At 47.1% G+C, this 12,513-nt stretch overlaps 1 protein-coding gene and 1 long non-coding RNA gene across 3 annotated transcripts in view; one reads left to right on the top strand and one right to left on the bottom strand.

The window, feature by feature from the left end:
* LOC130533853 (cGMP-dependent protein kinase 1) overlaps nucleotides 1–12,513 on the bottom strand; it is a 56,420-nt gene that overhangs the window by 41,358 nt on the left and 2,549 nt on the right. Inside the window, exons 1-2 of one of the 2 annotated variants that reach the window (XM_057047575.1) lie at nucleotides 11,353–11,657; nucleotides 8,470–8,636 (exon numbers count right to left, since the gene is read on the bottom strand). In XM_057047575.1, the coding sequence (XP_056903555.1) occupies nucleotides 8,470–8,636; nucleotides 11,353–11,657 (472 nt within the window). Of the gene's footprint in view, nucleotides 1–8,469; nucleotides 8,637–11,352; nucleotides 11,658–12,513 lie in introns of those variants that run through there. The other variant, XM_057047576.1, reaches the window with a different exon arrangement.
* LOC130533856 (uncharacterized) lies at nucleotides 11,720–12,181 on the top strand. Its single transcript, XR_008952685.1, has 2 exons — nucleotides 11,720–11,860; nucleotides 11,945–12,181. It is a non-coding gene; the product is annotated as an uncharacterized LOC130533856 (long non-coding RNA).

Below are 12,513 nucleotides of genomic sequence, written 5' to 3'. Positions count from 1 at the left end.
GGGTTGGATTTAACTAATTTCCTCTCGAATAATCTTACAGTAAATTTGGCTTACCTGGGTTCTCCTCTATTTACAGCCTAATTAATTAATTCACTCATTAATATATAGTTTGATCTTTCACTTTCATCCATTTTCATTCCGGGGAGTCAAATCAAATCCCAAAAATACATCTGTTGATGGTTTTCCGACACCTGTCAACACAGTTGGGGAGCAGTGTGCGTACTTATGGAGGTGGAGGAAGCAGCGTTCAATTTGCCTCTTTGTGAGTTTGTGTGCGTGTTTACAGAAAATTCCACCTCCTCTTTTAAAATGACATGAGAAGGACGTTCTGTAGGTGGGCTGCTCCGTGGGACGACATCAACCAATCTCGGTTTCTATCACCGGCTAACTATAGAGGGAGTAGAGCAAGGAAACGGCAAAAGAAAAGGGCACCAGCGTGGCAACGGAGCATTTATGTGATGAAAAACGGAGGCGCTTTACGCTTGTCTGCAGAGATCAGGCTCCATTCCTGCTTAAAAGCAGGGAGGCTTGATGAAGAGGGGATAAGAGGACGCCAGATGTTCGATGCGAGACACCACAGAATGTCACATCTGTTGCACCGAGACCACTCCCACGTTTAACGGCGGTAGCCTGCTGCAGGACGCCCTGCCATCAGCATGGTGGCAAATTGCACCGCACGTGAGGAAGCTGCTTCCGGTTGGAGGATGGCGAGTATCCTCCAGAAGGACGTTTTGTTCTGTTGTAGATGCATCCCACCTCTCCATGGAAGACACTTTCATTCAGAATGAGTAATTAGCCAGCTGAGGCGAGACGTTGTGCTTAAACGAACGTCTGCGGAGCACCACTCCTACCTGGTTTTATCCACGCCACTTCAACGCTCCACCGCCATCATGGCCCACGTGCTAGTGGTAGACTCCCTTTCACACCGTATAAGTCAGCTTCAAAAACAGCCCACAGAGAGACCTTCTTTCTGAGGTGCAACAGCAATGGGCTTGTTTTTTCCACCATCTCGTCCTGCTTTAATGGCACCGCAGGCCTGAGAAGCCATTTACAGGCTAATTTAGATTCAGAATATTTACATATATTTACATACCGGAGACAGCTAGCATGGGAGCTTTTTACAGGGGTCATTTTCTCCTTGTTTTCAGTTACTTGAGCACAACTGCTCAGTCCAGAAGACACCAAAAGCCTCATCATTGTGTCCATCATAAAAACTTTTGAGTTGCTCTGTTTACCTCCACTAACCACCTAATAACAGAAAAAAAGCTAAGGCAATAAGGGCTGAGAAGAGTGTCTCTCTCCGTCTGCGTCTGTGTGTGTGTGTGTGTGTGTGTGTGTGTGTGTGTGTGTGTGTGTGTGTGTGTGTGTGTGTGTGTCTGTGTGCGGGCACAGAAACACAGCTCACCACAGACAATTTTTCTTTTTCTCCAGCCAAATTGCAAGAGTTTCTTCTCAGAGGCAATCAGAGCTCGAAAAGAGATCAAAGAGATCCCTCAGCAGAAAGGGGAATTTAAAAGAAAACTACATCTCTGATTTCAGCAACATGTCACTGGAATTCTGTGGAGGATATCCAGCAGCAAGGGTCCAAGTTCACAGTAGAAACCAGCAACAGAGGCTGGAAAACCACCGACTCGGGACAGCAGAACCGATGTCTGCAACGTTCCCTTTACTTCTGCAGCCACGGTAATGCGTGCACGTGTGTGTTTGTGTGCACATGTCAGCCTGCAGGGGAGGTGAGGACTTTTTCCATCAGCAGAACAGCGCATGAACTCGTGCACTATCTTGTACCATCAAGTCCAAACCGGAGCAAACACTGCTCATTCAGTCACGGCAGACACACACACACACACACACACACACACACAAAAGTAAGGCTACAGAAGAGCACTGTTCATTCTTACGTCATAGCAAATAATGAAGTTTCAAGCATTTGCATCTGCCTTTCATCCGTCTTCCTTTGTTGTCCCTCCCTTTCTCTATCGTTCTCTCTATCACACACACACACACACATCTAAAACACTGAGGATTTGTCCTCCCTCCTGATTACAGCCCAGGTGAGCCACAAAGACCGAGGTCTCATTCACAAAACGAGTAATTAATTCTTCCTCCAACGTGCGTTCGTTTGGCCCCGTGAAGCGAAAGCAGAGATCAATGTCTGTGTCAGAGTTCAGGCGTGGAAACAAAGGCCACCACTCGCACCCATCACAGATGAGAAAGAGGCGAGCGAAAGGACCCGGGCGGACGGGTGAAAAGAAAGGGGGAGAAAAGATAGCAGGGGTGAAAGAGGAAGTGAGAGAGGACGCCAACAGGAAATGGGAAAAGATATTTACAGTTTCCACTTGGCGTCGATGACGCAAAACACAGGTGAGGCTATTTACACTATTTGCACATAAATGACAGATTAGGCGAAGTCATTCTTGGGAGAAGTATTTGATTTGTGCTCGCACTCGTACAAGGATGCTTTGAATTTCATTTGGCTTCTAATCGCTACGAGCCAGAAAGGAAAAATGTTTCCCGCAGGCTCGTCAAAAAAACAGTTTTGTGCTCGGGGAAGCTCGTCAAAGGCTTCGTCCTCCTGTATGTACCGTCCTTATAGGGTTAGATGTATTAATAAAATAGGTCTCTCCCTTCTCTTTCATCAAGATTTCCTTCAATAAAGTGCAAATTATTTAATCCAATTTCGACACTTGGGCGCGATCTCTGTAGAAAACCATTAAGCTCATAAAAACACCCTGTTAGCAAATTCAACATCAAGGCTTTTAAAAGGGACCCCCCCCCCCCCCCCCCGTCCCCGCCGTCCACATTCCCCCAGCAGGGCCTCTCGCTGGTGCGATGACGGGAAGAAAACTGGCAGAGACGCCAACTTAACGACCCTTTTGTCGCTCTCGCCTTCATGCTGACAAGAGCGAAAGCACCAGAATCGCCCGTGACACTCACAGCCAGGGTCAACTGTAACAGACACCAGGGGACAACACCTTGGCCTGGGTGTTCAAATGTCAGTCCAATTACAGACCTCTCACCCTGTCCCCTGGTGACGTCTTAATAAACCTCTCCACGGGGATGTTATCACGGGGAGGTCTAGTTATACATATATGTCACTCTCATGGTAATCACGCTGCAAAGGGTCACGTCCAAACAGTCTAACAGGAGGTTCCAGCGTTGACATACCTTCCATTAAATATCTACTTGATGAAATCTTTGGGGCCTGTCATGCCAAGATCTGTGTGGCTCAACGGTTTACTTTACTGAGCTGCATTTATTAAGTTGCCAGGCAACAATGCAGTTCGCTGTGCTTGTGCGCTTCGGTGGCCAACTGCCACTCGTTTCATATTAGCTTGCGATTATCGCTGCAAATGATTCACAACATTTACAGAGAAGGCAGCGTTTTTCGCACAGCAACGCGTAAGGAAAGGGACCGCTGGGCTTCTCCTTTTTCCCATTCACCTTTGACTTCCCCCCTCCCACCAGCCACGCCCAGCTGCCTCTAGTTATTACATCCGGACGCTGCGGTCACGGCGTCTCTTTGCTGAGCCTCGCTGAGCTCCGAGGGAGTTCTCCCAAAAGCACAATGAGAGGATGAGTCATCTCCAGCAAAACTGCTTTTAGACCTTCGATCATTCTGGCAGCGGTTCTTAAACGTCTTAATATCGAGGACCCCCAAAGTGAGACAAATTACCGCACAAACCCCCAGTTGATTTGCCCCGGGGTTTGTCATGCAGAAAGTGCAGGAAACCCGTCACCGAGTGCGACACACGCTTGTAAGGTAGGAACGCTGGGGAGGCCTTTTCCTGGCTAAAGCCCACTTTACTCTGTAAATAACAGAAAAATCCCACTGCGGTGGAACCACAACAAAGGTAAGATCATGTTCAACTCTATCTTTGTGTTGATTTCAGGACCTCAGCCATGAAAAATTACAAATGATTATCTTTCTGAAACATCAAAGTTGACACGATGCTCAAAATATGCAGGTTTGATATCTTCTGGACCAAAAACATGTGTGACAGGGAGCTCATCGACACGGCTGGTTTCTCCCTGAAAAATGGATTGATTTCTTTATCTTTGCTGGAATTTGGTGTGAAATGCCACCTGGGGTTCTTTCAGGAGTCAACTAGCTGGATATTGTGGTCGGACACAGTTTGAGTCACAACGTTTTAAACACTCCGAACTCAATGAAATCAAATCATCTCTGATTATCTAGCGTCTGTCACAATCAAAATTGTCTTTAGGTGCTTTTCAGAAACCCAGGGCCTGACCCTGACGAGCAAAAGTGGCTACGAAAACTCCTCAGGAAGAAACTTTAAGCAGGTCCAGGCTCATATGGGGGACCCTCCTGCTGATGGCACAACTGCCCCCCACCCTCAGGAAGCAATAGTGGCTTCCCTGTAATAGGAAGAAACCTTGAGCAGGACCGTGATCCCCTTCTGCTAACGGCAGGTCTGGATATTGTTTTTCATGTCAGGTTCAAGTCATCCACAACGCGACAGTCGATAAGATGCTGGCAGACTCCAAAGGAGGATATCACAAGATAAAATATTCCATGAAATATGTAAACACAGGCTTCTAAGTGTTTATACTTCCAGCAGCTTCGGCGGCTCAGGCTCCTCCTTCACACAACCATGCTCACCAATCTTGAATAAAGCAGTGGAAACAAAGAAAAAGTGCATTTCTCCTCCATGTCTCTGGAAAAGCAACAAAGCAACAGCTTAATCTCAGTCAGTCATTAAAGGAGGCCAAAGCCTCATTTCAGAGTCAGACTTCAGACCCAGAAATCCTTCAGTCTTTACTCGCTACAACTGGTCCCACTGAATAATGGCACTCGGGTCCAATTTGTTTTGTGAAAAACACACACTCCCTTCGGAGTATTCTCCAATCCCCCCACACGCTTAAAAATGGCCTACGGTGCATCAGAGATGGCAGCGAGCAGGAGAAGCCTGTCAAAGAACCGTCAGCGTGTGTGGGGGGGAACGCACGAGGCGACTCACGCTGGAACGTCAGCGCGCGCTCGCCCGCTAGCTCGACCTGCAAATTAAACTGGCAAAGACAGACAGGTCTGTCGGCATAAACAGAAGAAAATGCCTCCACTTAACCATCCGGCTCATTTCTTTTCTGCTTCCTGCCTGTTCATCGTGCCAGGAAGACACAATAGGAAAATAAACTATTAAAGTATCAACCCAAAAACATACGTTTATGACGCATGAACACAACACAACATTGTAAAACCCCAAAGCATATTAAACTTCTGTATACCAACATTTAATGGGTCCACCTTGGCCCATTCCACATTGTTGTGGGGGGGGGTTAGAAAAATGAAATCAATTCTCTTGTTATTGGTGTTTCTGGAAGAGCCAAGTCGACTGGAGTTTGGATCATTAATCAATACATAATCGTTAACAAATATTTCCTCGTGCATCAAATGATTCAGCTCCTCTCATTTTATTATTCTGACCCTGTTGTCTGCGTCGACACGTCTGCCCTGAAGAGATAAAGTTTGTTTTAATTTCTCCTGCTGACTTACAAACTAATCACCTTTTCCTGCAAATTAGGCAAAATTGATTGTGTATCTGTGTGGCTGTTTACTAATCGGAGTGTTAATGCCACTTAATTAGATCATTTAATCTCTACTCTGAAGTTAAGGATTAGGCTATTTGACAAGACTTCTCCTCGTAAACAGGTAGGACACGTGCACATGAGACGATATTTAACAACGTCTTTGGAGGAAATGGTTTACTTTAGAGAGGTACTTGATGGTAATTGAATGTGATTATGCAAGTTATTATCATCATCCACCACCTGTGCGGGTCTACGGGATGAGCCAATACAAATTTTCCCTATCGTCTCCATGGAAACGGGAGATTTTTTGTCTCATTTGGAATCAGTATATTTTCAGGAGGGCTGGCGTCGATTACAGCTCCAGCGAGTACAACTAAAAGAAAAAAACCCAAACATTCATTAGAGGAGCGACGGCCAGGCAGGCAGCCTCGTCATGGCTCCGGGTCGGCGCCAGGAAGTGTTCTGATTAGTCAGATTTTGTTAATAATCAGGCGCATCTCCAGCAAAAAAAAAAAAAATCATTTCAAATATCCTCCGATATCAGCAAGTCTGATCGGGGGAAATTAGGAGCAGTAAAATTAGATATTATAGTGGATCTAGGGGCACATTGCCTTGATGCTGTCATTTAATTGCGCCTCGTACGGCCGCAGGCAGGCGTAACGAACCAATGTCAACCCCACCAACAAAGCGTTAAGGATTAGCATGCAAAGGCTCAATGAGAAGTGACTGCTGAGCGCTCACGGCATCAACCATGAAGGCACATCATATACGTGATGCATTCGTGGTGGTGTCGAACCAGCAGCCATCCTGTCTGTGAAGTCAGAGGAAACGTTAGACATATGGAGCAAGGCACTTGTTCCATGTGCTAACACAGTTAGCCGCAACAAAGGGACACTATTGAGAACAAAAGCAGAGAAGAAGAGAATGAGGAAGAGAAAGAAAGATCAAAAATCTTTAGAAAAGTATGTTAAGCCATTAATGAAGACCGTTGCCGTGGGTAATAATTAACCATACATTTGATTTTAGTGACATCTGACCGCTGCTCAACTGAAGCCCCTTTTTTCCAATTACACCGCCGCCGTTTCCTCCATCACTGTCAGGAGGGAAATCACAAAGCCCCTTAACAATTATTTCTCTTACAGATTGGTATCATTTGCGCGGCTCTTTTTGCTACGCATGAGGAAGGGCCTATTCATCATGTCAGCGCGACACTTGTTCGTGCCCTGCGACGAGTCACCTCTCGCACAGTCGACTTCTTACAGCGTTTGGAGCCACGTGAAAGGAATCAGTGTCGCAGTTCTCTTTTTACCCTTGTGTACTTAAAACCAGTAAAGCGGCAGCTCCTTTTATTTGTGACACGAGCATTAAGACAAACATGCCGTAAGAGTCTTGACAGAATTCACAGGAGTTTGTCGTAAAAGGAGGTTTTACGTCTAAAACAAGGCAAAGATTAGAAGAGACGTCTGCCAGATTTGTTGTTTGGACTGATTTAGTGGTTGTGACACCATTCCCTCCTCCCCCGTCAGTCCGATGAAAGTTTCTAATACATATGCGAGCTGTCAAACAACCCACTACCCAAGAAAGGCATGTGCAACGTGCCGTGCTAACGTTTTAGCCAAAGTGCAGCGGCGCGTTGAGGGAGGGGAGGTAAGCAGAGCGATACGAAAAGAATCAAGAGGAAGAGCTTCCTCAATGGCTTCAAGCACAAGAAAGAGAAGCACCATCTCAACACCGAGCACGTGCTAGTCGGGGCTTCGAGCTCTGCTGCGACGTCTGATAAATGCAAATATTCGTCATTTCATTTTTCCATTCTTTCAACAGGGAAAACCGATATTTATCTCATGCATCTTGTGTTTAATCACTTTGCAAAGCCTCACTCTGCTCTCAGCATTTGAAAAGGGTTGCACTGATTTCTTTTGAAGGCCCAGTGTTGATCATTTATTAATAGTTTCTATAGAGATATTGTTGCCAGGCAGATGCTGCAAGTGGTAGCAACAACGTATTTATACCCACGTCTATTATAATCTAACATAACTCATAAATCAGCAGATTTCTTTGCCAATGAACACGTATTTTGGTGTGAAACCATCCGCTGAGGCGCCATCAATACAAACACAGACAGGCACAGCACGGTCCCCGACAAACGGGCTTATAGATGACATAATTGAAACACTACCGGTGCGTTAATTGATACGGAATTTCCTGTATGGTGAGTGAGTCATCCCATAAAGTGCTTCAGGAATGAACACGGAGAAGATCTGCTTCCTGTCTCAGTCACATTTAAGTCACCTCATAAATGTGACCTTCTTTCTTCTATACACCTTGAAAAAAATCCACCAATGTTGGAGGTTATGATGGCTTTGCGGGAGCGTACTGGCATCTGTATTTCTATATGTTCGTCTTCATTAGCGACCAACGTCAGAGGCCTCCGCTGAGAGAGATTATACCCTATGATGAGCAACTGAGGCAGGTCTCCCTGGGGTCAAATCTACTTTCAGACCTAATGACTCTCCGAGCATTCTAGGACAATATTGCATCTCAAATCATAGAGCACAAGTGCCCTTTACACAAATCCCATCAGCGCCACTGTGAACGGCGTCGTGCTGCTGCACGCCCAGCGCCACGGCAACAATGTTTTTTTTTTAAAATAAAGAAAGAAAGAAAGAAAACAGGACCACACGCTGAACCATGATCGCTCTGAGAGGATGGAAAATAAAGGAGGCGGTGCGCATGGCGGGGATGGAGATCACCAAGTGCTGCACTTGGGACTTTTCTTTCGTTGCCCCTCAGAAGCCCCTTTAATAATGCTGTTTGTTGCCATCCACTTCGTGTTTTCGCTGAAGTTCTGCTTTTGTTTTCTTTCCCTGACTGCTTCCTCTCTTGGTGCTTGATAGGGGTGTGTTTGTGAGTGTGTTCTACCTTCCATGACGTAGACCAGCGAGCCCACGTCGCCTTCCTTGATGATGCAGCTGTCTTTTCCATACTCCACAGGATACATGCAGTCCACAATCTCTTGGATCTGGGACAGCTCCAGGTTCTTCATGAAGTCGTTGTCCAAGATGGCCTCCTTGATCAGATCCTTGGACCTGCAGGACAGGATGAAAGGAAATTAGCATTTCTTTCATTGAATGCCCTGCATGCCCTGGATAAGAAGCAGGAATACATCCTGGACAGGATTCCCTGAAAATGTTGCCTTTTTGCTACACATTAAGACAAGTAACGAGTTTAATCCCAATCTAGCGAACACATGCTAATGTAGCGTCATTGGAAAAGTTTTGAGCCAACAGGTGAAGCAGAGACTCCTCCAAGCAAGCGTCGGCCATGTTGTTTCTCTCAGAGGGAAGCTTCAGGAGACGGGAAAAGATCTGACCTGATTTCTAACAGTGAGCCACTGACGCGGGCCATCAGCGGGCGGAGTCGGAGTCCTATGCGTCTGGTTTTGACTGCAGCAGCTGGATGAATGAGGTTAATAATATGTATCAAGGTTAATTCAACAAGGAACCCCCTGAAGCTCAAATAGCCCATTTAAGAAAATAGACCTCTCCAGATCTGCGTCCTGTCAACAGGACGTCTCTTTGTGCGGGGTGCCCTTTTCATGAGACAGATCACCTGAGGAGCTCAGAACCGCCACACACACACAGCTTCACCATCAAACCTCCAACATCTGTCATCAACGGAACACCAGCACTCCCTGGAATTCTGTGTTTTGAAACGGTCATATAAATGCCTTTCCGCTGTGTCCCGGGGCGCTGAACCTGTTTAGCTGTGTTCCTCTACGGCCCACTAAAACACCACAGATGGGCTCTCAGAACATTTTCCTTGAGCTGCACAAGTATCTGCACACAGCTGGCCTTGGACTCTGATGGTCCTGATACTTATGGCGCCAAATTACTATTGGAAATCAAAAACTGCTCCCTTAAATAGAGGGATGGACCCCTGTGGGGCATCTCTTATAGTATTTCTGGATGAATTTTCTCCTCTGAAAGGCCACTTGATACGCGTGGCTCTGACTGAAGCATCTTGGCCCTGCTGAGAACTTGAAGATGGGCCATTTCCTGTGCACGATCTCCAAAGTTCCCCTTTATCTCTTTGGGGAATACAAAAAAAGACAGATGTCACAAATGAGCCTCAGGTTTCGCGACCAAGCTGAACCGTTTATCGCCAGGATAATTGGAACGGTGCCGCTACGACATTCTGGGTCTTCCTCTGAAAATCAGAAAACTTAATGCTCTGAATAGGACAAGTGCTGCCCAATTTTCCATTCCCACAATCCTCCTTGAGATGTTGCTGGAAAGCTGCTACGTTCTGCAGAGTGAGAAGGAAGATCTCAGCTCTCATTAGAGGCGTGAATAGATTTTGCGATTTTAGTAACGATATTTTAAACTGTCGCAGGGTCCCAGAGCTCCGGCTCATTAAACAAACAGGAAATCTGACTGGACCCCATGTTTTGGGCCTCTTCCACGCCAATCAGACCCCCCCAGCTAGAGCCTCTTGAGGACAAACGCTGAGCAACGTCCACTGAGCAGACCCTTGTGAAAACATCTGTCTGCCGCTCCTTTGTGAGGATGATGTATTTGCCTTCATCCACTGGTAAAGTTTGGGACCGAGTGAGTTCGGCCTTCCTTAAAAGGAGAAAATATGCTCTTTTAGAAGGAAAAGAAGGGGAGAGGGGTGGCAGAAAAGTGGGACAGGCTAACGGAAATAAGAGGCCAACGGACGGGGAGTATGTGTTAGGGTCCTGAAGAGGATAAAGCGGATGAGAATGAAATATAAACAAAAAAAGACAACAGAGATTGGAAGCAACAGAGCCACTAAAGGGATGATCCAGCTGAGTTAGGATGGGTTTTTTTTGTATAAACCTCCACAGTCAGACTGTAAAGTCCCGTTATTTCGACCCGAGAACGATCAGAAAGCCTTTGGACCCGTTGTCACCTCAACACTTACAGGTTTAAATCCAGAAGTGCCTTCAAGCTGAAGGATAACCGTTTTTATACTTTGATGAAGCTCCAAAAATAAAATCAATTCAACTCAAAACTGTGAGGCCACTTTTGGATTGTTTTCCTGTCTCCAGTCTGGGTCTCTTTATGAAATCTCTAAATGGAGGCATCAGGATGGAGACGTGTGCTCTTCTGTCAGTCAGGCCAGCGTCCAGGTTAAATTTACAGGCAGGTAACGCACCAGAAAACAAACATTTCTGCATTTTTCCCACCTACAGACAGTATAGGAGAGTTCTTTCTCCCTGCACGGACCAATAAGTCCCGGTTCTCCCTCATCTCACCTGGAATTCTCTGAGCTGTGGTTGCTATCAGTGCAACAGTGACATCCGGGTCAGACGAGAGCGACCTTTCGCGCTGCACAATATTTTACAGTGGATCGTTTCAGCCGGGGTTCCCTGTTCTGATACCAGCCCGAGCAGACGCAATGTGGAGCGGAGAACTTCCAGCCTGCCTCTGACGGGTCCGATCCTCCGTTTTGTGAAGGAACTATTTAATTTTCCCTGGTAATTCTGTCGCCAGGATTAGTGACAGGCTTGTGTCACCGAGGCTGCTGATAATCTTGTCGAAAGACTGACAGTGAGGATAACATCAATTTCAGTCCTGTGTGTGTGCGTGTGCGTGCGTGCGTTTCAGTGGGTGGGTGCGCGCGCGCTACAGGTGCTACTACTGCGCAACACATACTGGAATCTGAGAGGCGACAAAGGTGACAGAACTGACGCTGCAGCGGTGACCAACGCGGAATTAGTCACGACAAAACAGCTGAATGTTACCCGTCTCGAAGTGGATTATTGATCTGGACACCTACTGTGGACTCTTGGGGTAGAAAGGTAGGGTGACATGGCTGAGATCCTGGATGTCAAAGGCAGTAGGCTCAGCCGAGATTGCCTGTCTCTTCGTCCTCTGCTGCTCCTGCAGCTCCGTCTGCTTGTGGACCTGTTGGGTTGCGGGTTTGATGACGGAGCGGTATTTGTCCAGCTCGTTTTGCAGTCTCTGGATGAGCTCGTCCTTCTGGTCTAGCTCCAGTTCCAGTTCGTCGATCAGCGCGTCCCTCTGGCGCAGCTCCTCAATCTTCTCCTGGAGCGCGTACTGGAGGTCGCGCAAGGTGCCCATTGTCAGCAGCGAAGAGCGACTTCCCGGTAAGTTTAATGAGAGGCGCCCAGTTTGGGATCAATCCACTCTCCTCTACTACACCGCTCACAAACTTTATCAGGCATGGACGTCTTCAGAGGCTCCGGCCCCCTCCTCTTTCCCTGAGGATCCCTCTCGCCTGCGGATGTTGGAAATTCAGGCGGACGTCGGATGCGATTGCCAAGGTGAGCGCGCCTCAACCACAGACACGCAAAGTTTGCTCTCTCTATCACGCTCTTTCTCTCTCCGTCACCGCCTCCCTCCCCCAGCGCTGTGACAACGGAGGACCGTCCTCCCCGGATGCGTCAGGCTCCTCGACCCAGAGAGAGCGCATGGCGAGAAGGGCGCCTACAGGAATCTGTGGCACAGTGCAGCCTGTCACCGGAGAGAGAGGCGCGCACGTCTGACATGAATAATGTGGTGTGGACGCCACTGCTGGAGGAAGCGTGTCAGCGTCCCTCCGTCACAACTCCCTGATAAATAATAAAATCCCAACCAAACCAAAAGCGACGCTTTAACTTAATGCTGTCCTTTAAGAGAATTTAATAATGGAAATAAGTACGATGCAGATGACATCATATAGAGATTAGAAAGTGGAGCCAGTGCTGGGGGCAAAGGATCCTGCACGTTTGTCAAGCAAGCGTTGCTTTACATGTTGGGCATCATGTTTGTGATCATTCTGGTGTCCGTGTGTCTAGATTTCATTTTGTGGGTCGTTTGAAGCTCAGTGCGACGCATTTTTGCCCCGAAAGCTCTGGACAAGAAGAACGTGAAGAATTCTAATGGGAAAAGGACCCGCAATTCCTTTGGACGTGTGTGTGTGTGTGTGTGTGTGTGT

The sequence above is a fragment of the Takifugu flavidus genome, chromosome 11, assembly GCF_003711565.1.
Source record: "Takifugu flavidus isolate HTHZ2018 chromosome 11, ASM371156v2, whole genome shotgun sequence".
In the NCBI taxonomy this organism is placed as follows: domain Eukaryota; kingdom Metazoa; phylum Chordata; class Actinopteri; order Tetraodontiformes; family Tetraodontidae; genus Takifugu; species Takifugu flavidus.
The sequence above is the reverse complement of the archived record's forward strand: the minus strand, read 5'-3'. Positions and strand labels throughout refer to the sequence as shown.